Source organism: Corella eumyota, chromosome 1 (assembly GCF_963082875.1).
Source record: "Corella eumyota chromosome 1, kaCorEumy4.1, whole genome shotgun sequence".
Lineage (NCBI taxonomy): Eukaryota > Metazoa > Chordata > Ascidiacea > Phlebobranchia > Corellidae > Corella > Corella eumyota.
Genome location: NC_137490.1, coordinates 10,394,177 through 10,420,286, shown reverse-complemented (window position 1 = coordinate 10,420,286; position 26,110 = coordinate 10,394,177). Strand labels below are relative to the sequence as shown.

Here is a 26,110-nt window from a genome sequence, read left to right as displayed (position 1 = left end):
TAACATTATTTGATCTGTTAAAATGTAGTTTAATATATTAAAACATGAAAAATCAGTTATTTGGATTTTTTAAACACAATTTAAATTTAAATTTATGTAGACAGTGTTGTTGGTAAAAAATGTTAACATAACATATTTAATTTTTCATGTCAGAGTTGTAATTGCAATGCCAAATTTAAAACATTTTTTTTCGACATAAATTTATTTATCGGTAAATACATTCACTAAAACGTCAAAATAGTAAACTTATACAAAAATGAAAAACAAATTGCACGAGCAGGTATTTATAAAACAGGTTATTCGACTACACTATGTGTTTTCTTTACAGTGTAAGTATTAACTATTGAATAATACTATTTTGAAGAAAAGGTCTAGGCTTTGAGGATAACTTTAACACTAACTTTTTATTTGTGACGATCTGCCACAATATTCGAAAATATATATATTTTTTTTCTATTGTTTTTAACGCAAGAAGTTCAACACAAGGCCAAAAGGAAAATCAGAAAAATAAATTAAAGAAAAAATTAAAAAAACACACAAAAAATTTAAATAACAAAAAAAAATGTTGTCGCCAACTAAGCCTTATTGCGTTTTAAAATACACAATAACATGAAAAGAAATTAAAGACCAACTTAAATCAGAGGTTTATATCAAAGTCTTTATATAAACACAAGTAATTTAACACGTGACCGAAAGTAAAATTTGAAAATCTGAATGAGTCATAAAATGCATTGCGGGTTTAAGAAAAAACATAGTTATTTTGCTTTAGAAATCTAAAAATTTAACCGGAATTTTCATTTACTAATTTTAAGGCACATTTACGCGCATTTGTTTTGTAGTGTTGTTCTTTGAAAAATACGATTAAAATAAAGGAAAGAAGATAGATAACAATAAAATGTCACCAACTTATCATTATAACAAACTGGCAGCGTGGTGTAGTGGTAAGAACACTTGAACACTTGCTACACCACACATGAGGTTGTAGGTTTATTTCCCACTGATCTCATGCAGTAGGGCCCTTCAGTAAGGTTCTATAAACGGTATAAACTCCTGCTGAGTCAGCACTCAATCAGCAGTATATTTATCGGGCAATTATAATCTATAATATCCCAAACTGCCACAGGCAACTCGAGACTGGGTCGGAGTAGCTGATGTTTCTTTATGTTTAAGTCGCGCATTCGATTTTCCCACATCGAGGATAAAGATATATACAAAAAAAAATTACGACATCAAATATTTTGTAGTATAAGTAAAAATTGAGGACCAATTTCATAATGCACAGGTGAGGACAAATTTCATAATGCACGTACGATAATTTCTTATAGCCATTACAATTTTTTATTTTTAATAATCATAAAAGTTTTAAAAAAAAAAGTTTTTAAAAAAAATAAAAGTTTTAAAAAAATTTTTATGTAAAATTTTTGTTTTCTGCGTAAGAAGTTTTTGTAAATCAAAAAATTCTCGTTAAAATTTTCGTCGTTTTTTATACCTGTAATGCAACCCCTATTTTGATGTTTAAACTTAAAATAATAACGTAACAATCCGGTTAAATCAGTTAAATAACTTGTGTCCATATATATACTTTGGTTTATATAGCTTTGATTAACATCAATATATATGATTAATAATCAATAATTTTATTAAAAGCTACAAAATAAAATTCGATTTCTATCGAAATAATACCTTTAATAAAATAAAAAAAACTCTGCCATGTTTAATAAAAACTTTGCCATGTAAAATCATTACAAAATTTTAAACAAGTTACCGTCCATATAACAGTTAACCACTCGACCAAAATCTTCGAAAACCAAATTTTGCTAAAATTTGGGTCAAATTTTTTTTAGAAATTAAAAAACATTTTTTAAAAGACGGTTAGACTAGGCTAAGGTCAGTAAAAATGTTTTATTGTTGGTAAATTTCAAAAATGTGGTTATCGGTTAAATGTTGTTTTATCAAATACCAGAAAGTAATATGTTTTGTATAACCGACGTAATTTTTTATATCAACACATTAATTTGCAAGAAATGCAAAATTTACCTAAAATTTAATAAAATCAGCTTAATGCCTTTAATTGCATAACTTTAATTAAACTTTGGATTTTGTATAACTACGTTTTACGTTGGTTCTTTTTACTGCTTAATTTTAGGGATATGTTTTCAAGGTACAAACGTAAAGATTAATAATATCTTCGCGATATTTTAGCGCTTCTTTCATTTTTGGTTCTACCATTTTCCAGCTGCACAATTTTTTATTTGAGACAATATTATGTTAGTTTTCCGTCGGACTGTTAAGCTACGTTATCATTAGTTATCTGTTTTATTAGTTTACAAAGTGTTCTACCTGCTACATCATAAATTTATATGAAAAATGTTTCATACAAGGTACAGTGGATATTTTTGTTTTTATCAGTTTTGCACAACAACTATACTGCCCTTGCGTAGTCAGTTTGAGCTTACAAACTGACCGACAAAGACAGAGAGTTAAATCATTTGTATTTTCAAATAAGAAAAATATTGGCAGAAAAACTTATAGTTGTAAGATCTGACTGCCTGAAGTTTGGGACTTGATATTAGAAAAATTTGCTTTACATATACACTTTTTTTTGTTGAGTAAAGTGTGTTGTTATTGTGTTAACTTTATAGATTAAATAGTAACAGAGTATTGATTAAAAAGTTAATTTAAAGTTTACCAACAGGTAAGTTTTCAAATATGTCATATTTTGCATTTATTAAGTAATTGTTTTTACAATTGAAAAAAAAACATAAATTAAAACATAACATTCTAAATATTTTATAGTCAGATATTTCGCCAAAAATGTTAATATTTTTTTTCCTAGTTAAATTTTATGTTCTTTAAACTTTGAATCTTGTGCCATATTTTAATATAAAAAACTAATTTTTAGGCAGTGTGGTACACCAAAAACATAATACCATGTACAAAATAACAATAAACAGTATGTTATATATAATTATCTAAATGTGTTGAAATGTGATGTTAAAATATAAACAAACTTTCTCATTGGTAACATGTAGCAATAATACAGTTAGGTTATAATGACGATGTTGCGTTGATAGTTCTAAGTTTGTGTCACAGTTCTATTTAAATTTTAAGTTATTAAAAATAATAGAAATTTTAGATTTAAATGCCTGTACTTGATTCTGAAAAAAAAATATCTTGGCAGTTATATATATATAAGTTTTGTCAAAAAAGTAAAGTAGAAAAAAAAGCTATTTTGTAATTTGCGCTATTGATAAATATTTAATAAAAAAATGACCATGATAGGAATTGTGACAAGACTTTTTTTTTAAATATTTTGGGCTTATAGTGCAAACTATTCATATTTAAAGTGAAAGCATTTTAAAAATAAATTTTGTTTAAAGGAAGTTTAATGTAACTTGCTCTCTGCATAGAATATCTTCTGGTAAAAACAATATCAACCCACACAACTATATTAATTTCTTACTGTACATAGTGTTTTAATTTAATTAAAGAGAAAATCAGGGAAATATTAGACAGTAGTACAATGTAAATGTTAAAAACAAAGGAAATTCCTATTTCAAAACTTTATCTTAAACACTAAATTTAAAAGCAAGATACATAATTTTAAAAGTAAGATTTATTTAATCAGTAGATAGTTAACAGGAAATGTTCTTGCAGTAGAATAAATATAAGTTGGCTTGCCAAAATTAGTTTTGATTGCATTGGATTATCTTTCTTAGATCATTTATAGAGGTTTTTGTAAAATTAATGCAATTTTAGAACTTAAAAAAATATGGTCAATTTATTGCAGGGTAAACTGGTAAGGATTTATTTTAGCAGGTTAATAAAAAAAACAATGCTGCATATTTATAAATGTTATTACCATATCATTAGCCTTGTAAGTATTTTTATTAGTTAATGTTTTGGTTATTTCTTCTGCATACAAGTTGAGGGTTGATATTAAAGGAGTAGGTATTAAAAAGGCCATTTATGTGAATTACAAATACTAGGAATCCTCATTTTTATCTATTGTGTATTTCTTACGACTTTTAAAAAACAATTTATACCAAAATATTCAAAAATGCTAAATGACTTATAGCATTGAAATTTCCACATACAAGCGGTCAATGTTATAAGTAGAGTAGGCTACTTTTATTATAAAAAACAATAATTGTTTTTATCAACCAACCTCTAATTCTTACAAAATTAAATTTTAATCTTGTATAAAGATAAATATTTATTTGATAAAGAGGTTTAGTGATATTCAGCATGAGGTATCTTTAAAGTAGAAAGCTTAATTACAATATATATATTTTTTGCTGGGCATTGAAAATAATTTTTAAATGTTAAAATTTCGTCAAATTTTATCAATGGGCTTGCCATACATGCAATAAGTAATTCAGCTAGACAAAGTTTGTACAAACATTGATAGTTACTGAAAGTAATTTATTCGCTTTAATTTAGTTTTAAATTCAAAAGTTTTTATTCTTAAAAAACTTGCCATTAACAAAATAGGCTGTACTTTTAAAACAAATTTTGTTTACGTTATGTGCTACTTACTAGTTTATATAAAAAATATTCAATTTGAATTTGTGGTCATTTCTAATAGGATGTTAGTCTAGTCCTATGTTTTTTTTTTTATTAATTATTGTTGAGCTGTTATTTTACTTCATTTTAATATTATTATTATGTAACAATTTGAGTTAAGTTTTCAGATGGTTTAATGTTTAGTTTAACGAATTTATTATGAAACTAGATTATGTTTTTTTGTTGTTGTGCAAGGTCTTACTCTGATCAGATTTTAAATCTGTGGTGCCTGTATCGTAATTTATTTCATGATATAACTAACAGGCTTACCCTTTGTAATTTTAATGCATTTAGTTTTAATTTTTCACTAGGTGTTGTTAAAAAATTAAGTTTGCTGATGTTTAAAATTGAAAAGTTTGAAATTTTAGTGTTTGGGCCCCCTGAAAAATGGGGTCTATAAAAATGCATTGTCCCCTTTACTTATTGTTCTACGCAGGGTATATTTTGCTTAGTGTTACCGAATTTTTTTTACTTGGAAGAAATATGGTTATAATTGCTTTGTATGAAAGCAAAAACAAAACGGAATATGTAGGTTAAAAGAGCACCAACTTTACACCCCCTACCTACAGAGTCAAATCAGTTTGAATTAAGCGGAAGTACGTATTTCTGTGACACTTTTTTGCAGATCGTGGCATGATTTAACGTCTAAGCACAAACCTAAAACAATTAGATTAGTAATATCTTAACCTTACGTAGTTCACTTACGTCATTACTAGGCCTTAAATTCGTGACGTGATGTGTTGTAAATTATTGCATCAATAGCATACCAAGTCTAACTTATTTTTTTAATGAAAGTACAGCTCTTTAATGAAAGTACAGCTCGGTTTAAGTTTATTTAGAAATTTATGAAGGAAGGACGTTAAATGTCACGTTTTACGTAACTTAACTTGTGACTTGTTTTTTTTTAATTATTACATTAGCGAATTAAAAAATCGTATATTAATTTTACGAGGTTCATTTTTGTTTAATTAAGAATTTTTTCAATCTATGTGTTTTTATTTTATTTACCACAATAAAAGATAGCTTATATACCAAATTTTTCAAATTACGTCTATGTTTACAAATCGCAAGTAGGTGAAGCGTATTTTGCGTAATATATTGTTGCAATAATTGTCGTTATTTTTTTTCTTTAAATTAATTCAATGTTTAAAAATATGTTCTTCACATTTTGATAAGGTTTAAAAAATTTCGTTAAATATCGTAAAGTTAGGCGAAACAAAATGATTGCTAAAATTAATCGTTGTTGTTTTAGGAACCTAAGCTTGTTATACAAGTATATATCTGCAGGTTATATTTTCAAAACCTATTATATATAAGATGTAAGAAAAGAAAAATGTATAGCCTATGCTGTTCGTCGTATTAAAAAGTCATTTAAGCCGGTAAAAAACAAATTTAAAGAAACTAAAACTGTTGTACAACTAAATTAATACTTAACAGTAAATAAAATTCCTTAATCTCTTATATAACGAATTTGTGTTGTTGTATTTATTTTTAGACAATCGTGAATGTGTATAATTGTTAATCTGTTGTAAAAATTCGTTGGTTAATCTAAGGCGTGTGTTTAATTAATGACAAATTGTGAATGGTTAAAAATGTTTTTAATATATATATAAAAAATTTTTTTTAAAGTGTTAATAATATAATTTGTTTAAAAAAGTGCATGGTAAAAACTAAGTTAACCTACATTTATTTAACAAAAATTATCATTCAATTTTTTGAACACCAGTTTATTAATTAAAATACTTATGAACAACATACTGAATATATTTTTATTATTTAAGTACATAGGCATAATTTATGTAATATTATAACAAAAATTAGACCCTTTTGTAAACTTTGTAATTTAATTAAAAAACTAAAATAAAAAAATCAAGCAAAAAATTGCTATCATTAAGCCAATAAATAGCATGTTATATCTTTGACCAAACTTTAAGATTATTATCGATTTTTAAAATCTATTAAAGTAACGTTGTCGGAAACATGTTTATTTTAAATTTCGGTTGAACCATTTTCTTGTTTTAGATTGAAGATTTTTGCTTTAAAATATGTATTTTTTGAGGTATAGAATTGTAATAATAGGAAAACGATTTTAATTTAGTAAATTATTAAGACTAAATAAATAAATTATAAAGAATTGGTTAAAATTTTATTTAATTACGATATAATTAAATAGTCTAGTGTTTTTTGTTATTAAATAACATTTTAGTAATCATATTCTTCAAGGTTTAAATTAAATATTTTTCAATATTTACTAAAAAAAGTAATTTCTATTAATAATTTATGACTAGTTCGATAGACTGTTTTTTCGCGATTTGTTGCGAAATGAAAAAAGTATTTTCATTTTAGATTTTTTTGAGATGAATCAAAAACTAATGACCGGTTTTAATAAGTGCAATATGCTTACTACAGTACTAATATAATTAAACATAAAGCTATTAAAAAATAAAAAAATTATAAAAAATACCAAAAAAATGTTTAATCGGGAATCAAATTAAGAGGGCTAATAGAGTTTTTTTCAGTTATACAGTTGGCAGCGTTTTTTTTATTATCTAGAACAGTCGTAAAAAAGTTAACAAAACAAATTAAGACATGACTGCGATTAACCAAGACTTTGCGGTCCAGATATTAAATATGTTAATACTCGTTTAAGCATACGGTTTAGACTTTGCTAATCCTTATCGTTTTGTGTTTTTATTAATATCACATCCTTAAAAAATGTTTATACATTTATATTACTAAATACAGTTGTAGCTATACATTTTTAAATTTTTATTTAGTTTATTTATTTTTCACGTGTTTGTCACAAAAAAATTTGTAATTGGTAAAAAAGAATTTTATTTTTGTTAATTTTTTATGGTATCCTAAACAGTTAACCGCTAAGAACTGGCAAGTGTAAGTAAGTACCACGTGAAAAATGACGTCGTAAACACTGAGCTAAAATGTAGGTCAACGTTCAAAAAAGAAAAAGGGAATTTATCGCAGACAGCGCGGCTTCCAAGACAGACTTATCTCTCAAACTCGCCTTTTTTTTGGGTAAAATTTTTAATAAAAGTTTTGTTTAGTGCATGGGTTAAGTTTTCGTTGAAGTTAAATAAATGAAAAGTTATGTTAGCGTACCGTTTGTTTAAACAACTACTATAGCTTTTATTTTCATGATTTGACCTATATTATTTACTTTACTCCCTCTCTTTTTTTAATTTTGTTACCTATAATTTGATAAAGAAAGGGTTTAGCTGGCAACTGCTCGACTTTAAATACTGTTTATCTATCTTACCATGAAGACATTAAGAAATAGGAGTTTTAATAAATGTAACTTTAAAACTAAAATATTTAAAATGAGTTTGTAAGTGGTAATGAAAATTCACCCAAAAAATGATTTGTTTTTAATATATATACCTTTAAATATAGCTTAAAAATTATTCATAATTTTATGTGCTTTTGTTTTTAAACTTTTGCCCTTTACAATTATTAATTTTAAATTTATTTTAAAATTTTGATTCTTTGTGTGTGTTGTTTGAATTTAAATGGCTGTATTAATCTTAACCACTAAAACATTTACAGTTAATTGAACAGTCTGTTCGTTAAGCAAGCATTAAAAATCTGCATAAATGCTTGCTTTCAAAAACTGTAAATTTAGTAACAAAATATATATAATTCATTTATTTATATCAACAGTGCTAGGATATTTTTAACTACATGTTTGATAAATTTTATGGGTATGAAACAATTTACTGATAAATGGAAATTAATCGGTCGAAAAATTTGTTAATTTTTGACAAAGAATGATGACAGCTGGTTCCTCTTTGAACGTTAAGAAACCTAGTAGTCACATTTTTCAAAGCATTAAGTATCAAAATCATTTCCCTGTAACTGAAGGCATCAAAGACAATATGGCATACCATTTTTTACCCAATCGATCTTCTCCACCAATGTACAGACAACCTAGTTTTGAAGATGATCAATTCGAATATAAAGAAAAAAGTCACAACCATAAAAACCAACTACGAGGAAATGGTATTAGGAAATCACTTTGTTCTTGAACCAAGTGTTTAATAAAGGGTTTATATTAATTTGCTGACATAACATTATCATATTATATCTATGCAAGTATTGTGATTATTTTTCATTTTTAAATACTTCTAAACTTTTTTTAATATGCAATTTTATGTAAAACCAATCAGTTTTGATTTTATTATTTTTGTTACAGTCGAACAGAAAATGCAAATAAGTGATGTTGTCAAAAAAAGTGAAATTAGTCAACCTCCTCTTCCCTTTCATCCTGCCACTAGAGGTGGATTTTCCTTGGATTCGTTTGGTTTTGATCCTTCACACCATAGAGCTGCACAACAAGGTTATTTAACTTCTAGTAATGTTTTTAAATCATCTTTATGTTTTATTGTTTTTCAAATCTCATTTGTAAAAATTAAAAGTTTGGAATTTTGAAGGGTTATATTTGATAATTTTATAGGTTTACATACTATATTTTAGAAATTTGCTATTGTCTTCACTTTATGAATAAAAATATTATTTTTATATGTTTGTTTTTTTATCATATTAAGAATTGCTGTCAAATATTTCAAACTCTACGCAAAACTTTAACATCAATTCCAACACTAATGTATTTAAATCCTCAAGTGGTCGCAAGAAAAAGTAAATATTGACAAATTATTTCATTAACAAAAAAAAATATTTTTTAAATCATAAAATATTATTTATGTATATACTTTGAATAATTTTAAGATCACAAAATGATTTTACATCAAACAAAAACACCAATTTGATCTTAAATTTTTTTTAATAGTTAGATTCATTAGATTCGTATTTACTGCTTATACATTTACCATGCATATTTTTTAATAATCCTTTTTTTAAGATCACAAGAAGATAATGGTTTATCGAATCAACAGAGTTTATTTGACAATGATGATGATGACTCCTGGAAAATATGTGGAGTATGTAATGACCGAGCCACCGGTTATCATTTTAATGCCTTAACTTGTGAGGGCTGTAAAGGATTTTTTAGGTAAGTGATTTAACTTTTTATTTTTTTGTAAGTTTAATTTGCAGCTATGTCATATAAATATGTATATATGAAATATATATATATTTTTATTGATTTTAAATATTTTTTGGGCTTACGTTAGATATTGCAAAAGTAAAAATATCAGCATTATAAATGTTGAACCCCTTTTTTGTGTTATATATCTTGCTATTGTATTAGTTAAGGCATCAGTATAGTCAACATAAACTTAACCTTATTGTTAAGAGCCCTTAGGCCTTTAAATTCTTTTTGCATTAAATCATAAATAAATCTGTTTGATGTATTTACAAGTTGATTTATTAACAGTTAACTACATATGAAAGTAGGTCACAAAAATATTTTTTAAATCTTGCTTATTCAACTTTTTTTTATTTAAAAAAAAAATTTTCAAACAGGTAATACTAATTCCCGTAATTTTAACTACCTCAAAATCACATTTCAAATTAATATCGAAAAATTATTTTTATACTTTGATACTGAATAAGTTTAGATAGATTTTCTTAATTTTTGGATAAGTTTTGTTTTTCGATTTGATTAGTAGCTTAATTTACATTTATGTTGTATTTAACTTAAATTTTTACATGTGTTTTTTGCCTAGTATACCAAACCTTTTAAACCACCAATTTTAGCAATTTTTTTAACATACAACGTAGCATTGCAATGTTTGTAATAGTTGCACTGCAAAGATTTATAATCAATATTGATTTACATTAATAATGTTCTTTCATTATTTCATTTAAAAAGAAATACAGTTCATTTAAAAATTGCAAAATTGAATCCAGTTTTAAAGACTAATTTTCAAATAAATTTAAATTGATTTTGATATTTTAACTTTACAGGAGAAGCATAAAAAATGCAAAAACATTTACTTGTTCGTATAATAATCAATGTTCAATCACTAAAAGTAATCGTAGACAATGTCAAGCTTGTCGGTTGCAAAAATGCATCGATATTGGAATGAAACGAGAATGTAAGTAGTTTTGTATTAACAAGCTCTTATTACTTAAACTATTTTCTGTATTTAATTTTGGAATGATTTTATTAAATATTCCATAATTTTTTAATAAAAATATTAAGTAGGCTATTAATAACCACACAACCATAATATTGTAACCAACAAACAGAAGTTAAATGTAAATGTTTTTATATTTAAAGAGGTACATTATGTTAGTTTTTATTTGTATTAACCTTTTGTATAAAGTATTTAACATTGCCGAAAAAGTCATCCATTCAAAGTAATTTGCTTTATTCACAAGTTGTCTTCGTATATTTTTTAAACCTTCTATTTTAAAAGTATTGTTGTTGTATTTAAGGTATAATGTCACAAGATCAAATTCAAATGAAAAAGACGCTGGTTTTAAGTAATCGAATCAAGCGAGCCACTCAAGTTTGGATTCCAATGGAATTACAAGAAGATCAACGAGTTTTACTCAACACAATTTGTCTAGCATTTGTGCAAAGTAATGTTGCCCCAAGCCAAGATAATTTACGGGTATGTTGATTTAAAAATTAGTTTCTAATAATTCTATAATTTGGAATTTTTGCCTGTTTGAAAAATTAAATGTGTTCATGATTTGTTTATTTTAAATTTTTTTATCTCCTAAAATAGCAAACTGTTGTTAATATGAAATATTTCGTAAACTGTCATTTTTTGTATCTCTTTGTTGTGCTAATATTAGTTTAATAATTTTCATAAAATATTTTTGGATATTTAATGAATTTTTATTGTAAACAATTTGTAAAAAGCGTTTTCTTTAAATATACCGTAAAAAACTTTCTATTAACCATAAAAGGTTTTTTTCTGTAGGGGGCTGATGCAATTAAGAAAGACATCATGCAAAAAAAATCTCCCTGTAGTTCACCTTGCTCTAGTAATAGTTCGGGCAATTTTCATGACTTGTAAGTTTTAGATTTAAAATAATTAATTCTGAAGAAAATTTTTAATTTTTATTGTAAGTGTGTTACCGTGTGTATATATATATACATACTAAGTAGTACAAGTAGCCTAAAGCCTAGTAAACACAAAGTTCGATGTCAAAATAAAATAACTTTTACAATCTTTAGAATTAAACGAATTTCATCAGAAATAGTTGCAAGAACACCAAGTAATATGGCAGGAGGGGATCCTTCACAAAGCCTGAATAGTGCCACCAATGCAGCTCACGTGTATCACTTTACAGATATTATGGAATTTAGTATTAAAGAAGTTATTAAGTTTTGCAAAAAAATACCCACCTTTATGTGAGTTTCATTAAGATTATAACCTACACACTTTTAATTTCAGTGAAGTGTTATTGAAATAAATTTTGTAATAAACTTAATTTGTTTTTTTAAACATTTTTGTATGCGAATTTTATAAAATCTTGGCATTTTTAAGGTTTGTTAAACCAATTGCTTATATTTTAAGTTTTGTGCTAAATACTTGATTTTAACTTTTAGGGATCTTAATCTTGCTGACCAAATAGCTTTGTTAAAAGCAGGTTGCACTGAAATACTTTTTATAAAAGCAAATTACACATATGATGTGGATAAAAAGGCTCTAACACTAGGGCCTGATATTCTGTATACTAGAGAATCCTTCTTACAAGGTAAAACTATTAGAAAAATTAATCAATATTAAATCAATTTTAATACTTTTGAATAAAATAAAGTAATGTTACCATATTATAGGGGGGATGTCTGAAGAGTATGCAGACACCTACCTTAAATTTCATGAAGATTTAAGTAAACTAAATCTTAATGATATGGAAATGGCTTCACTTTCCTCCATTGCACTTTTTTCTGCCGGTATGTTTTTATTTAAGTTAAAAGTGCGATTTATATTTTTTAACAATTGGAATGTCTTATTTTTCGCGGTCTGATTTTATACAATTATATTTACAAATTAGACCGAGCTGATGTTAAAGAATACAATAGAGTTGAAATACAACAACAATGCATAGCAGAGGCACTGCAAGCCTATACAGAAACCACATATCGAATAAGACATAGGTTTGCTCATATTACGTCCTTTTTACCAAGATTAAGAACCCTTAATGCCTTATGTACAACTGCATTTACACAAGTCCAAGTAAGTTGAATTTAAATAGTTGCATCTAAATTTGTTAAGTTTAGAGTAATTTTACTTCAGTTTAAAATTGAATTCTAACTGCATTTGGTTGAAATTTAGAATAACTGGTATATATATATATTGAAGCTTATTACGAAATATAAAAATGTATTTCCAATTCATAGAGGCCTACAAAATTAATTAAACTGCCACTTTTGTTATGGTATATTATCACATTAGTATTAATTTTGCTTGATAATCACAATTTTTTTTAAACTGTCGTATATTATGTGTTAATTATAGAAAGATTATGGTGATGATATTCGCCCCCTTGTAATTGAAGTGCAACCTGTGGATGAAGAAACTTAGTAACAAAAGCATAGAACTTTGATTTAAAGGGTTCGTTCATCTTTGCAGGGTTACATTTGTCATTTTACTTTGATTTTATCTAGGAAATGGATTAGTGGAAGCAAAAAACAAAAAACTATTTATATTTATCCTTATCACAGTCTTAACAAAATTTTAGTTACTACCTCATATTTAAGTCACCTCAGTTTACAAAAATTTTATTCCTGATTTTAAGTTTTTAAACATGTTTTAATCTTTTTATTCTGAATTCCACCCACGATATCATCATGCACTAAGCCAGGGCTTATACTTTTATTACTTGGTAGTAATAACAACATTTTTTTTTATCCAATAAACCATATTTTGAAATAAAAGGTTGTGACTTTATGTGCCAAGGATCTCGTTGGTGTTTAATCTAAATTATATTTCTGTTTAATGAAAACTGTATTTTTAACAAAGGTATAAATAGGTTTTAAAAACAAATTTTGTTTAATTTTAACCACATAAATTATGTTTCTCATAAGGCTTCATATTTAATTTTTCTTTACAAACGCACTGTTTTTTATTAAACAAATACTATGGTCAAAATTATTTGATTGGATTTGCATTTTATGAAACTGAATCATGTAAAACCGGTTGAACAGCCTTTTTAAAATAAAAATGTTCCTCAAAAAGCCATATTTTTGGCCTAATGTTAATGTAAACAAGTTTGTTTACATTAAGTGCTTTACTCTAATTTTCAATTGTTTATTTGCTTACCTTAACATTTAATAGTTTATTTTTTACTTTTAACTATACCTTTATTAACAGCATATATACATGCTTATCATGTAATTGTTTATAGAATTGTGCAAGCAGGCATTTACCCAGATACATAACCTTTTTATATATATTTACATATACTTACTCTATAAATTCAAAAAGCTAAGGCAGTTGTAAAAGTTCTTAACAACATTTCTGTATTATAAGTGTTTCTAAATAGTTTTGGCTTGCCATGTTTAAAAAAAAATTGTAATAGCCAGTGACTGTTATTTCCATTTCTCTCATTAAATTTATCTTTTAAAACACTAACATTAAATTTCAAACTTTTTTGTTGCATTTGACTATTTTTTGTTTATATTTTTGAGCAGCAATAATTTAAAATACAAAAATAAAACTTAATCATGTTTAAGAGAAATTTAGAAAATTCAGGATTTATATCTCTGACTATTTAAAGTTAAAACTGCATTTATTTCTAGGTAATTAAATTGCATATTTGATTTGTTTTTTGTTGTATTGTTAAACATTTTCTATCCATCAAAATACTGGCCTTTTTTAGTTGTGAATATTAAATTGTTTTTAATTTAAAAAAATTATTTTAAAACTGTCAAATTATATTAGAATAGTTAAATATTGCCTTTTGCCTGTCTCTAGTCATGATTTAAATAATTATTTAAGTTACAATTGCTTTGTTCATTGCTATAATTGTTTTGTTAGAAAAATAATGTTCGTTACAAACCAATCTAAATTTTACCGTTAATATTTGTCATAAATTTTTATTTGTTAATTCAGTATTGACATAAAAAAATCCCTTTTTTCTCAGCAAAACAAAATATTTTATTTATCTCAAAGTTACACACCAAATTCATAAACCCATTTATAAAAAGTTTAAGACAAAACATCTAAATCATGGTCATCAGGATGATATAGTTCACTTAATAATCTATACATATAAGAGGGTGCGTTTCCACCTATGTTTGAAATAAACAATGTAACAAGTTCAGGAGGTACATAGTCAAAAGTTGGATTGTAAATTTGAACATTTTTAATATTTTCGAAGCCAGCTTCACAATATCCTATAACACTTTTTGGTGATGCTAACCTAAAACAAATTAATAGGAAAAAAAGTTGAGAGTAGATTAAAAAATATAAAGTAACCTTACATTCACAAGTGGTAAAATAAGCTAAAAAATGGTAAAACAAGTGGTAAAATAAGTTAAAAAATTAAAAAGAAGTATATATATGTAAATTTTCACAGCAAACTTAAACCTTTAAATTTAGCACATGCAACAAGTTTTAATTTGTTGTTTTTCCCATTGGTCACAACTAGTAATGCAATCTTTATTTTTACCTATTAAAATGAGTTTCATTTCCACATATATCTGAGTAGTGATATAAGCTTAGTTTAAACATAGCTCCCAATACTATAACAGGCACAGCATGTTGCTTTGCTGTTAATGCAATCAAGTGTGTTCCATTTAAAGCTTTTAAACCTCCATTAGCTAGCACAGCATGTGTTCCAATTATTACCTAAACCAATAGTTTAAAATACATTTAGGTTGTACTTAGCAGCAAGTGATAATATATTTTAAAACTCACTAGTAACTAAAAGTAAAGTGTACCAGTATTTTACTTTATTATTATTTTTTTTTAATAAAAATTGAATAAAAACCTTATTAACATGAGACATCATTGCAAATACAGCTGAATCAGTTATTACTGTTGTTTCAATACCATCTTTTGCTAATGACTTGGCAAACTCATGACCCTTTGTTTAAAAAAAATATTTATTTAAACTTTTAACATGAAAAACCACTTTAACTAAAAGTTTAAAAAAGTATATATAAAATTGTATAAACTAGTCTAAGCATACATGATAAAATGGGGCTCCTTCCACAACAATCACATTAAACTTTCTTTTTTTAGCAGCTTGTTTTAAAAATGCTTCGACGGAGCAAGATTTTCCAAATGTTAAAATAACTTCATTAGAATGAATATGTTCTAAAGCCTAGAAAATAATTAACATTTTTGATAAGCGCCACATAAAATGGTAAAACAGAAACCTTCTTTAACAAAAACTATAAAATAACTAAAAAACCTGAGCTGATATGTTGTGTATTGAATCCTCCATTTCATCAATATATTCTTTAACAACTTCCATCACTGTTGATTTTAAGTCTTTTACAGTCTTTGTAAAGTCTTCGCCCTCTACACAAATAAGAATACTAAATTCAATTCTCTTTATCATAGTAGTACCTATACTTACTAACGTTTTTTTTAAATAAAAGTCAACTCAATTACAATTGTTACGTTTTAAAATATATATATATAATAAGTAATATGTAACAAAACTTTTTTATTAAAAATAGTGGTAAAATACTAGAATATCATAAACTTGTTAGCCCCAAAAAAATGATTATAAACAACACCTGATGTTATCATCTTTTGCAACCATTCTTTTGTCGATTCTTCTGTAGCACCACGCAACAATCCATATTCTTCTCGAACTATTTTGAGCACTCGACGAACCATGTTTCCTATCACCAACTCTGAAGGTTGGGCATCCACCATTCTCTTACCCTCCTGATTAAAATACTTTTACTCTGCTTATTATAATATGGATTTTAAAGTCTTAAAAACAGTTGCCATAATTAGGATCAGAATTCAGAAAACAAGGGCAATTTTTGCCAAATTCTAAACACTGTACCAAGTAAAATGCTTTAAAACACAGGTATGTTGACATATTAATCAAAAAATCTACATTGTTGAAGAAGGTGGAACTAAGTCAATGGTCTATCATGGTTTTACCTAATAAGTTGTTTAGCACAAAAATATAAAAATGATTAAAATTGCAAAAATAAAATTGTGAATTTTAATTAAATTCTATTGTTGGGCAAAGCAACTAAAACAATTTTTACAGATTTATTTATCAGAAAAACCAGGATCTTATATTAATAAAACGAAGTATTTATATACAACAAATGGTATTTTAAAAAACCTTTAAAGTGATAAAAAGTGCTTTTTAAATTAGTTCATAATAGCACCCTGGGGATAGACTTTTATGTTTGAATAAATCTTTAAAGTATATCAGTACATTAATAATGATGTCACGGAGTGTCATACTAACAGACCAGGGCACCTTGTTAATACGGGGAGTTTTATTTGCAGTTATTGGGATTGTTTGTGATTAATATCTGTGTGGTGTAGTTGTCAAAACACCTGGCTTTACTACATAAGGTCCTGGGTTTAATCCTAACCGCAAAGGCAACATAGCACTGGGTCAGGGTAACTGATGTTACTTTATGATTAGGTAAACAGGTTGTGAGGTTAACCTTCCTACATCGAGGATAAATAAATATATATAAAAAATGCAGTTATTTTAGTTATGTTTTTTTTTTTTTTGTATATATCTTTATCCTCGATGTGGGAAAGTCGAATGTGCGACTTAAACATAGAGTAACATAAGTTACTCCGACCCAGTCTCGAGTTGCCTGTGGCAGTTTGGGATATTATAGATTATAATTGCCCAGTAGTTATGCTGCTAATTAAGTGCTGGCTCAGCAGGAGTTTATACCATTTATAGCGCCTTACTCAAGGACGCTACAGCATGAGATCAATGGGGATTGAACCTACGACCTCACAGTGGTTTAGCAAGTGTTCTTACCACTACACCACGCTGCCGGTAAATGTTATTTGCACTTAGTAAATATTGCAATTACTAATAAAAAATAAAGTTTTTTTTTCAATACCATGCGAATTATTGTCATCAAATCTTTAGCATTGCTCCAATATGTTTGACTAATTATTTTTCTAAGATGATTTATTGTTTTGTAAGCAAGATCAAATGATCCACTATATTTTTCTTGCTCCAGATCCAATAAAAAACGATCTAAATTAGGCCTTGCCATATGTTGATTCGGGCTTTTGTAATTGTCTTATGCAATCGCTAATTTACACAGCTAAGACCTGTAAAACAAACGTTGTTTTGAAAATAAAGGAAAGGACTTAATCAACTTGGCGAGATTAGTCAAGCGTTTAAAGTTACAGGAGCCAGTTAGGGAAAGTTTTTAGAAAATTTGTAACGTGGTGTTAAAGTTTCTCGCATTGTCAAAACTGTTATCCCGTCAAGTTAATAAAGAACCTTTCGAAAATGTATACGCTAGTTATTAACTATAAACCGTGCTATTTTCCGATGTGACTTGTGACTAGCAGTAGGTATTTTCAGATTGCCTCTACAATAACAGAATAAAATTCGTAAAACAATAGTTACTTTTGAGAAAGATAAAAAGCCATATGGCACATATCTGCATTTTGTGCATTTAGAGCTCTAAAATTTAAATAGATACTTTTTTATTTTAAATTTGTCTATTTATAGTATAAGTGAAATGATATACAGATTAAATGTTTTGGTTTGTATATTAGGAAATTTTTTTAAACTGTTTTTTTTTATACCTAAACTTTTTTAGACTCTTTCTCAAATTACGCAACTTTAGTTTATTTAAACCCCTTGCGTTAATACTTTGTTAATATACAAGTTACATTGACCCTTCAAATAACGCACAGTCGCTGTAAAATGTGTAGTTATAGTAGTATATCACGTAATCGTAATTTTACTTTATAAATTTGTGGGAATTTATGTAGCAGTTATTTTATGAATTTAAATATTACCTTAGAGGATATGTTTTGATTTAAAGTTCTTGTACTTGCGCAATATAATAAATGGATGTATGTTTACACATTCATTCCAATCAATAAAAAAACTAACTTAACTTTTATAATATTGCGAAACTATAATATTTAACTTTCATGTAGAGAGTGAAATAAGTTCGTAGGATTGCGTAACACAGTCTAGCGTGTACGCCTTCGCTCTCTGATTGGTCTAGTATGACGCAATACGAAATGTTGCTGGTTGCGACATAACATTTCGGTAGTTCTCCGCAGAAAAGTTTCATGTTCATGTTTGTAGATCACTAACACAGTTAAAAACGACGTTGGTGAAAAGAAGTTCTAAACTTTTTAAAAAGTTGTATTTAGTAAACAGTTTATAAATACCAGTAAAACAAAATAGATTGAATACTAGGTAATTTAAAACGCGGAATAATATTTTATATAACCCAAACAACTATCTGTAGTGTTGTGGGACTGTATTTGTTCCGTCATAGTAAATTGATCAAAACGAAGTAGTAGCAGCACTAACCTAACGTATGAAAAAAAAATGTAAAAAAAAAAATTCAAGTTTTTATAAGGATTGAAAAACCATTCATTGGAGTAAAGTAGATGCCTTGTAATAATATGCATACGCAGACTAAGATAGTACACTAGTTGAAAGTTATTAAATGACAAAGGGAAGGAAAGACCTTAAAAAATGGCATTTAGCTGTTTATAGATAGAAGATAGTTAGACTTTAACTTTAGTAGTAATTTAATGTCTATTTGGAATTTAAGTTTGACAGTTTAAACCAATAAACTATAACACAAATAAAAAATTGTACCCTTTTGAACTGCTATAACTATCTTTTTGGTCTTTACTTAACCTCTGGGAAGGTTATTTATTTATTAGGCTGTTTTTGGAGGTTTTTAAAAATGTGTAATTAAAAAACAAATTACCCCTAATTAATGTGACTATTACAATTGAAATGTTACCTTATGGCACCACCGTAAATATTTGTTCACTGTATTGCATAATCAGATAATTTTGGAGCTGTTCATAATAGGGCAAATAAAGACTGTGTAACTTAAATTAAACGAAATTTTTATTTTTTAGGTTTAAGAATGAAGGGTATATGTACTAGGATTTAAGAATTGGCCAGGTAGGCCACTTCTTAATATTCTTTCTTCAAACTGAACCGTTGGTGCTACAAACTTATTAAGCAATCTCCTTTTTTTACTTGGTTAAAAACACAACAATTGTGATGAAATAAGCTACATTAGTTAAAGACACTGAACAAACTATTAACGTACATTACATTGGAACTGTATGATAGAGTTGTTTATTTTATTATTTTTGGGACATTAAAATAATACTTATGAATAAACAACGTTCTGCACCAATTGCTATTAACAACAATGAAACATCCATTAACAGCCAATTGGATGTTGTTACTAGCAGTCAAAGAACTAACCATCAAAGACATGACAGTATCTCACAGATCAAGTCATCAATAACTAATAGTTTGCCATGCAACACCACTTTTTCACCAGGTTTATCTTCTCCAACTCCTCCAACATTTGTTCCTGATGGAAGTCATCAAGTCGCAAGAATTGGAAAATATATTTTGGTTGAACATGTTGAGGGACATAACACAGGAAACGTATTTCGAGCCGTAGATTGCAATACTGATATGGAATACATTTGCAAGGTCAGTTATTGTTTTATTAATGATCATAGCTTTGGGTCACGTACATTTTTTTTGTGGATATTATTTCATACAAACTAGTTACAGTATATATTTTTTTATTTAAAGGTTTATGAAGCTACACTTTATAGAAATGCTATTAAGGGATACATGCGTGTTGCTGAACATCCAAATATAAATAATATAGTTGATTTGTTGGTTGGACCTCAAAAGGCATATCTTTTTCTTCACTCTGGCATTCCAATGAAGGATAACTGCAAAGGTGACATTAGTGACCCTTCAAGTTCCGGTAAATGTACATTTTGTTTGTTATAACTAGCTGGTTATTTTAATATTTTAGTTTTTAAAAAGTTAGTTAGCTTTTATATAAGTTGTAATTTTGTATCAATAAATATATATATTTTTTTTAATTTACTTTTTAAAAAATGTATTTTTTCTGTGTTTGTTATGTATATATACTTAAAATTACAGGTTTTAAGGCAGAAAATCTTCACAGTTTTGTTCGTTCCAAACGTTTTCTTTCGGAAAGTGTTGCTGCTTCTTTGTTCAAGCAAGTTGTCTCAGCTGTTTCACATTGTCATACCCAAAACATTGTTCTAAGAGATCTTAAACTCAGAAAATTTATTTTTAGAAACGAAGAAAGGTATTTTATTAATTACATAAAAATAAAAATTTGTAGCAATGTTTTATGCGTGACCTAAATCTTTAAAAACAACTTTGAATATAACTTAACTTTTAAAATTTAATTTATAGAACTGAAGTCCTACTTGAATGTCTGGATGATGCAAGTGTTCTTGATAGCAGCGATGACAGAATGTCGGACAGACATGGTTGCCCTGCTTATGCTAGTCCGGAAATACTTTCTACCACATGCGCAACCAATAATAATAAAACCAATTTAAGTACAGGTTATAGTGGTAAAGCATCAGATGTGTGGAGCTTGGGTGTAATGTTGTATACAATGTAAGTATAGGTCTAAGCTTTTATTTTATAACCCATTGTAACCTAAAATGGCTTATTTGTAACAAATATTGCAATCTATTATGCCACTTTTTTAAATACTTTCGAGTTTTTTAGGTTTTTAATTGTAGGACTATATTTTTTTCTGTCATTGCTGTGTAAAAAAGCTTTAAATATTTGTTAAATATATATATAATATTTTGAAGGTTGGTTGGTCGATATCCTTTTCATGAACCAGACCCCATTGCAATGTTTGCAAAAATAAGCCGTGGCCACTTTACACTGCCTGATAAGTTATCTTCCCACGCTAAAGACTTAATTAAAAACTTGCTTCGAATACAACCAGCACTTAGACTAACAGCTCAGGAAATTTTGGACCATCCATGGCTACAACGTTCTGGTACGATTCACGGTATAAATTACAATAACCTTTGTTAAAAAGTTTTGTATAAATTTTTTTTGTTATTAAAGGTAAATTTGCATTTAAACAAAGTATTTTTCAGGGGATTGTTGGGATACTCCTCGACAAGCAATATCCCTCGGATGCGGAGGAAATTGTCGTAGCAGCAATACTAAAACTTTCCTTCAAGAATTTGGTCGTCACACGGGGAGCCATTCCTTTCCATCATCATTTTTTAGTCCATCACACTACGATGATCAACTTGTTCCTGAGCTTCAAAACACATTAAAACAATTAAAAACAGATGAAAATGTTGATGACGGAGAAATGTTGTTTGAATTTGGGTAATTATTTTAATATATTTTGATCATATGTGGATTAAAACACGTTTATATTCCTTAACAACATGAGGGAAGTTGTATAAATAATCTCTTCCATAGAATCACTAATAATCAAAAATAATGTTGTTGGCAATATCCAATTTCATTATGTTTTTCAGTCTGTGCGTAAAGATTTTTAAATTGTTAAATTTAGAGTACAAATAAATATTATTCTTAAGTTTGTTTTTCCATATCTATATATTTTATACAGTTACTTAATTTCCAAAAGATACTACATCACTAATTATTTTGAAAAATAAACAACGTTTCCAAAAACGGAGTGGGCCACAAACAGTAGATTAACAAATCTTTACTCAAAACCTTACTTATATAACTTTTTGTTACATTAAAGAGGTATTTGAGTTTTCTTAGCTAAATATATTCGGGAAACAGATTCACACAGTAGTTAAAGCTGGTACGGTTCTGGGTTTAATGTTACTGTTGCCATGTATAGTATGACTTACTAAATCAGTCAATGAAGGGTTGTAGTCATTAAATATAACTGGGTTAACCAAAGCAACTGGCCTGGGATACTAAACCAGTAAATTAGAGTAGCTTGGAAATATTTAAAGTTAATGTTTGTTTTGTAAAGGAGCTTAAATTCATTTTTCATTTGAATGAGATAAAAGTTTTGGTTAAAGTTAGTTTATACAGCAATAATAAAGTTTCGGTTTTATGAAACATTAAAGAATTCTGAAAATCAAATAACATGCTTGAAATTTGCACAATGGACTTTTGTTGATATAAAATACTTTGTTCATGCAAATTAATTGAAACCAAATTTTTTTTATCAAAACATCGAACCATGATATAGATTAAATAATTACCACCTTAAAAGGATATGGAAGTTAAAAAATTGGATTTTTTTATTAGAAATGGCTACATTTTGACAGATAAATAATCCGAATGAATTCATGCGTTCAAGTGTTTTTTTGTCTTAATCAAAAACCATGATAAATATACAATAGTTGTTTTTAAAAAATAAGCTACAATTTTTTTAAACACGAGGTGGAAAATTTTCGGCTACAACACAGTTTAGTTGTTTTTATTGCCATTAAAAATGTTCGGGTCTCTTACTCCCACTGTTAAAACCCTACAATCGCCGTAATTTTTTTAAAAATTGAGATTTCGAAATCTTGCTTTGCTTTGTTGAAATCGCTTTTCCAAACGATCCATTTGCTCTTTAAAATATAAATATATTTTCAAATATAATATTTCCAGCAATTGTGTGGAAATTTAAAATAGTAAGTGTAAACGATTGTATTTTAGATCAAAAATGTAACTTCTTCTATTTTAGCTAAAAGTTACATATTTATATATAAAATTATTTTTGCATATAAACTGTTACCGTCTCCAAATAAAGATTTAATTTTCTTTCTGGTGGTCGCCCTTTTAGTTGAGAGGTCTTTAAAACTTGATTCCATGTCTTCGATTCTTTTTGCCATTCTTTGTCTTAAAGATAAAATTGAGTTGTCTGACATCAACGGAACGCTCTCTGAAAATAAACGGAGATCTTTTTCTAAGTCTCCCCTCTCTTGTCGAAGTTTTTGTAATAAGTTCTGTGAGCGAGAAACAGACGACAAGATTTGTTCATTTTTGTTCTGCTTTGTCTCCAATAAAGCTCTTGGGCTCCAGTATTCTTCAGTAGAGGACCTGGAAGATGCGGGACTGTCGTCGAAGTGATGAACAGGGATTGAAATCGAGACACTTGAAGTATTTTGGTTTGGTTTCTTTTTGTTAATATTTTTATCAACATGTATGATTTTTACAGGGATATTTGTTACTACCTCTCTTGTTTGTTCACCTTTGTCTAATTCACATGAAACATCGTTTTTATTTTCTGGGTCAGTTAGTTTAATTGGTTCTGTTTTAAAAGGAGTGTTTTTATTTTTTGAATCAGTTATTTTAATTGGTTCTGTTTTAATAGAAGTATTGTTTCGAATTGTTTTAATGGGAGTATTGTCTACACTAGGTTTTATTTCCGTGGTTGTTTTATCAGGGTTACCGCTGACGAGTTCAATCGATTCTGCATATTCATTAGTCGAGTTGTATAAAGGTTCGTGAGTATTCCAAGCTGGTATATAGTTTGCTGCTCCCTTAAAAACGTTAAATTATTAAGATTATCTTAGGATTTTTATTTTAAAATGCCTAAAAAGTAATACAACAACTCTTACCTTAATCCAGGGATGATTTAAACTGTCCTTAACCGTAAGACGTTTTCTAAAGATAAAATGAGTTTTGTTATTAGATTTCGTAATATTTTTTAATATTAAAAATTTGATTTTACCTCTGGTCTCTTAATAGAAACATTCTGATAAAATCTTTGGCAAGATCACTGACTTCAAAAAAGTACTCCTCGTCAAATATGTAGTTTACTTTAGTAATATTTTCAAATGTTTCTGATTTGTCATCTCCAAGAAAGGGGGAACACCCACTTAACCTTTATTAAAAATTAAGAACATGTGTTCATGTTGTAAAAGGTACGTAAAATTATTTAGTTGAGTGCATTTTTTTGGCAATGTTTTGTTCTTATACTCACAAAATAAAGGTGATTACTCCAATACTCCAACAATCAGCAGGTAAACCGATTGGCTCATAAGCTATAATTTCTGGGGCTAAAAATTAAAAAACGCAATTAAAAATTGGATGTAATATTTTGAAAATTTATAATTAAAATGTTTTTAAAAAATTAGCTAAATAGTAAATCATGTTTCTATAAAAAATAATTTGTTATTAGTACAAATATAAGGAAATTGCAAATTACCTACAAATTCTGGGGTGCCATGCATATTTTTATATTCTTTTCCTGGTTGAATCTCTTGAGCCAAACCAAAGTCAATTAACTTTATTTTGTGGCTATCTCCTTCTTTATTTAACAACATAATGTTTTCTGGCTAAATATAAATTTCTTGAGTTATATGGATTTAAAATAAGTTTCTTTTGATAGTACATATTTTAAGATGGTCAAGTAAAAATCAGTTTTTATTACTACAATGATGTAAATTATTTAATTAAATAATTAGTCATATATAAAGTGTCAGTATGTTATTATAAGATAGTATCCAATATGTTTTTGGTTTTGGCCTTTTATTTTTACGTTACTAGATTAAATATTTTAATTTAAGTTAATGAAAAACGAACTTTTAGGTCAAAATGTGCTATATTTTTGTTATGCAAATAATTCATTCCTTCTAATATTTGAACTATAAAAACAATAGCTTGTGGTTCGGATAAATATTCTTTTTCCGATAAAAAATCAAAAAGTTCCCCGCCAGCAACCCTGCAATAATAAAAATGTGAATTTATTTACCAGAAAAAATGTTAGCTATGAATAATAACAAAATATTAAGTTGGTAATTATTTGAAACACTTATTGAAATAAAATTAATAGCCAACAAATTAATTTTCAATAAGATATTAGGAAAAAGTTTAAAACTAGGAGGTTTAGGTTTGCCACTATAATAATCAACATAGTAAATATTAAAAACAAATAAATTAATTAAAAGAACAAAAGTAACCCGAAGTCGAAATTAACAGTCTTAAAATAAAAAACCTGACATATTATAAATATTGTTATAAGATCTTACATTTCAAGAATTAAAACCACTTCGGTATTACTTTCAAAAACTTCATGTAAACGAATAATATTGTCATGTTTTACACTTGTTAAAATCTCGACCTCACGTTTTATATCTTCAATTGAAACCTATAAAAAATTAGGTTAACAGCCTTATTTTCATACCTTTTAATTTAATAACTTTTTATTTAACCAATGTTTTTTATTTTAAAACAATTAAATATTCTGACACATGTATTTAAAATAAATTAAGTAACCGATTACCCCTCTTCTACTGGCTTTTGCTCTTTTCTTTTTAATAAACTTTGCGGCATAAATTCGTTGTGTTGATTTTTCCATACATTTTCTTACGACAGCAAATTGGCCACTTTAAATAAAACAACCAATTAATATCATATAGCATGGTAGGTCGATAAAACAACGCAGCATCATAATCAATAGGTTGCAAGATGGTTAAAATATTAATTAACACAACCTTCCAATCTCCTCAGTTATATCATAAAATTCTTCAACTTCTCCCTGTTGAAACTTAATCATTTTTTCTTAAATAATTTTCTAAATTTGAAAAAAAAAATCTATTTACCAAACATTTTTACATATCGCAATATATATTTAATTACATGTTATAACATTAGGTTTTTGTGGAAAAAATATTATATACTATTTATTTTAAAA

At 27.1% G+C, this 26,110-nt stretch overlaps 4 protein-coding genes across 6 annotated transcripts; 2 read left to right on the top strand and 2 right to left on the bottom strand.

Moving 5' to 3' along the window:
* Nucleotides 1-8,245: 8,245 nt before the first annotated feature.
* Nucleotides 8,246-14,129, top strand: LOC145752355 (vitamin D3 receptor B-like). The gene is made up of 12 exons (XM_082568631.1): nt 8,246-8,580; nt 8,774-8,917; nt 9,126-9,216; nt 9,440-9,589; nt 10,447-10,577; nt 10,921-11,099; nt 11,415-11,506; nt 11,672-11,848; nt 12,047-12,195; nt 12,278-12,394; nt 12,496-12,677; nt 12,960-14,129. Exons 1-12 carry the CDS (start codon nt 8,349-8,351, stop codon nt 13,023-13,025), a joined length of 1,710 nt encoding a protein of 569 aa, XP_082424757.1. The 5' UTR covers nt 8,246-8,348; the 3' UTR covers nt 13,026-14,129.
* Nucleotides 14,130-14,580: 451 nt separating this feature from the next.
* Nucleotides 14,581-18,527, bottom strand: LOC145748144 (translation initiation factor eIF2B subunit beta-like). Its single transcript, XM_082564940.1, has 8 exons — nt 18,432-18,527; nt 17,513-17,729; nt 16,193-16,346; nt 15,862-15,971; nt 15,637-15,771; nt 15,436-15,531; nt 15,115-15,293; nt 14,581-14,865 (listed from the first exon to the last, which is right to left on the bottom strand). The coding sequence occupies exons 2-8, from the start codon at nt 17,669-17,671 to the stop codon at nt 14,652-14,654; spliced, it is 1,047 nt and encodes a 348-aa protein (XP_082421066.1). The 5' UTR covers nt 17,672-17,729; nt 18,432-18,527; the 3' UTR covers nt 14,581-14,651.
* A 980-nt stretch (nt 18,528-19,507) lies between these two features.
* LOC145764145 (tribbles homolog 2-like) lies at nt 19,508-22,036 on the top strand. 3 transcript variants are annotated; one of them, XM_082575735.1, is made up of 6 exons: nt 19,508-20,121; nt 20,227-20,380; nt 20,590-20,761; nt 20,872-21,081; nt 21,285-21,478; nt 21,582-22,036. In XM_082575735.1, exons 1-6 carry the CDS (start codon nt 19,789-19,791, stop codon nt 21,824-21,826), a joined length of 1,308 nt encoding a protein of 435 aa, XP_082431861.1. In that variant the 5' UTR covers nt 19,508-19,788; the 3' UTR covers nt 21,827-22,036. The 3 variants fall into 3 exon arrangements, with proteins under 3 accessions (XP_082431861.1, XP_082431860.1, XP_082431859.1); XM_082575734.1 differs by having other exon boundaries at nt 20,227-20,407; XM_082575733.1 differs by having other exon boundaries at nt 20,227-20,407; nt 21,285-21,490.
* A 247-nt stretch (nt 22,037-22,283) lies between these two features.
* Nucleotides 22,284-25,990, bottom strand: LOC145764143 (death-associated protein kinase 2-like). The gene is made up of 10 exons (XM_082575732.1): nt 25,911-25,990; nt 25,700-25,802; nt 25,446-25,564; nt 25,000-25,138; nt 24,623-24,752; nt 24,398-24,473; nt 24,146-24,298; nt 24,033-24,078; nt 23,207-23,954; nt 22,284-23,039 (listed from the first exon to the last, which is right to left on the bottom strand). The coding sequence occupies exons 1-10, from the start codon at nt 25,970-25,972 to the stop codon at nt 22,972-22,974; spliced, it is 1,644 nt and encodes a 547-aa protein (XP_082431858.1). The 5' UTR covers nt 25,973-25,990; the 3' UTR covers nt 22,284-22,971.
* Nucleotides 25,991-26,110: the final 120 nt, after the last annotated feature.

What these genes read in the sequence shown, in the direction of transcription:
- LOC145764143 (XM_082575732.1), bottom strand. Translation starts at nt 25,972, where the DNA reads ATGATTAAGTTTCAACAGGGAGAAGTTGAAGAATTTTATGATATAACT. An exon ending in GTGGTTTTAATTCTTGAAAT is followed by an intron (nt 25,139 to 25,445) that starts GTAAGATCTTAT and finishes TTATTATTGCAG; the next exon opens with GGTTGCTGGCGGGGAACTTT. An exon ending in TGGCACCCCAGAATTTGTAG is followed by an intron (nt 24,474 to 24,622) that starts GTAATTTGCAAT and finishes TTTAATTTTTAG; the next exon opens with CCCCAGAAATTATAGCTTAT.
- LOC145748144 (XM_082564940.1), bottom strand. Translation starts at nt 17,671, where the DNA reads ATGGCAAGGCCTAATTTAGATCGTTTTTTATTGGATCTGGAGCAAGAA. An exon ending in TGATGACAATAATTCGCATG is followed by an intron (nt 16,347 to 17,512) that starts GTATTGAAAAAA and finishes TATTTTAATCAG; the next exon opens with GAGGGTAAGAGAATGGTGGA. An exon ending in TACACAACATATCAGCTCAG is followed by an intron (nt 15,772 to 15,861) that starts GTTTTTTAGTTA and finishes ATTATTTTCTAG; the next exon opens with GCTTTAGAACATATTCATTC.
- LOC145752355 (XM_082568631.1), top strand. Translation starts at nt 8,349, where the DNA reads ATGATGACAGCTGGTTCCTCTTTGAACGTTAAGAAACCTAGTAGTCAC. An exon ending in GGCTGTAAAGGATTTTTTAG is followed by an intron (nt 9,590 to 10,446) that starts GTAAGTGATTTA and finishes TTAACTTTACAG; the next exon opens with GAGAAGCATAAAAAATGCAA. An exon ending in TATTGGAATGAAACGAGAAT is followed by an intron (nt 10,578 to 10,920) that starts GTAAGTAGTTTT and finishes GTTGTATTTAAG; the next exon opens with GTATAATGTCACAAGATCAA.
- LOC145764145 (XM_082575733.1), top strand. Translation starts at nt 19,789, where the DNA reads ATGAATAAACAACGTTCTGCACCAATTGCTATTAACAACAATGAAACA. An exon ending in TAGTGACCCTTCAAGTTCCG is followed by an intron (nt 20,408 to 20,589) that starts GTAAATGTACAT and finishes TTAAAATTACAG; the next exon opens with GTTTTAAGGCAGAAAATCTT. An exon ending in ATTTTTAGAAACGAAGAAAG is followed by an intron (nt 20,762 to 20,871) that starts GTATTTTATTAA and finishes TTTAATTTATAG; the next exon opens with AACTGAAGTCCTACTTGAAT.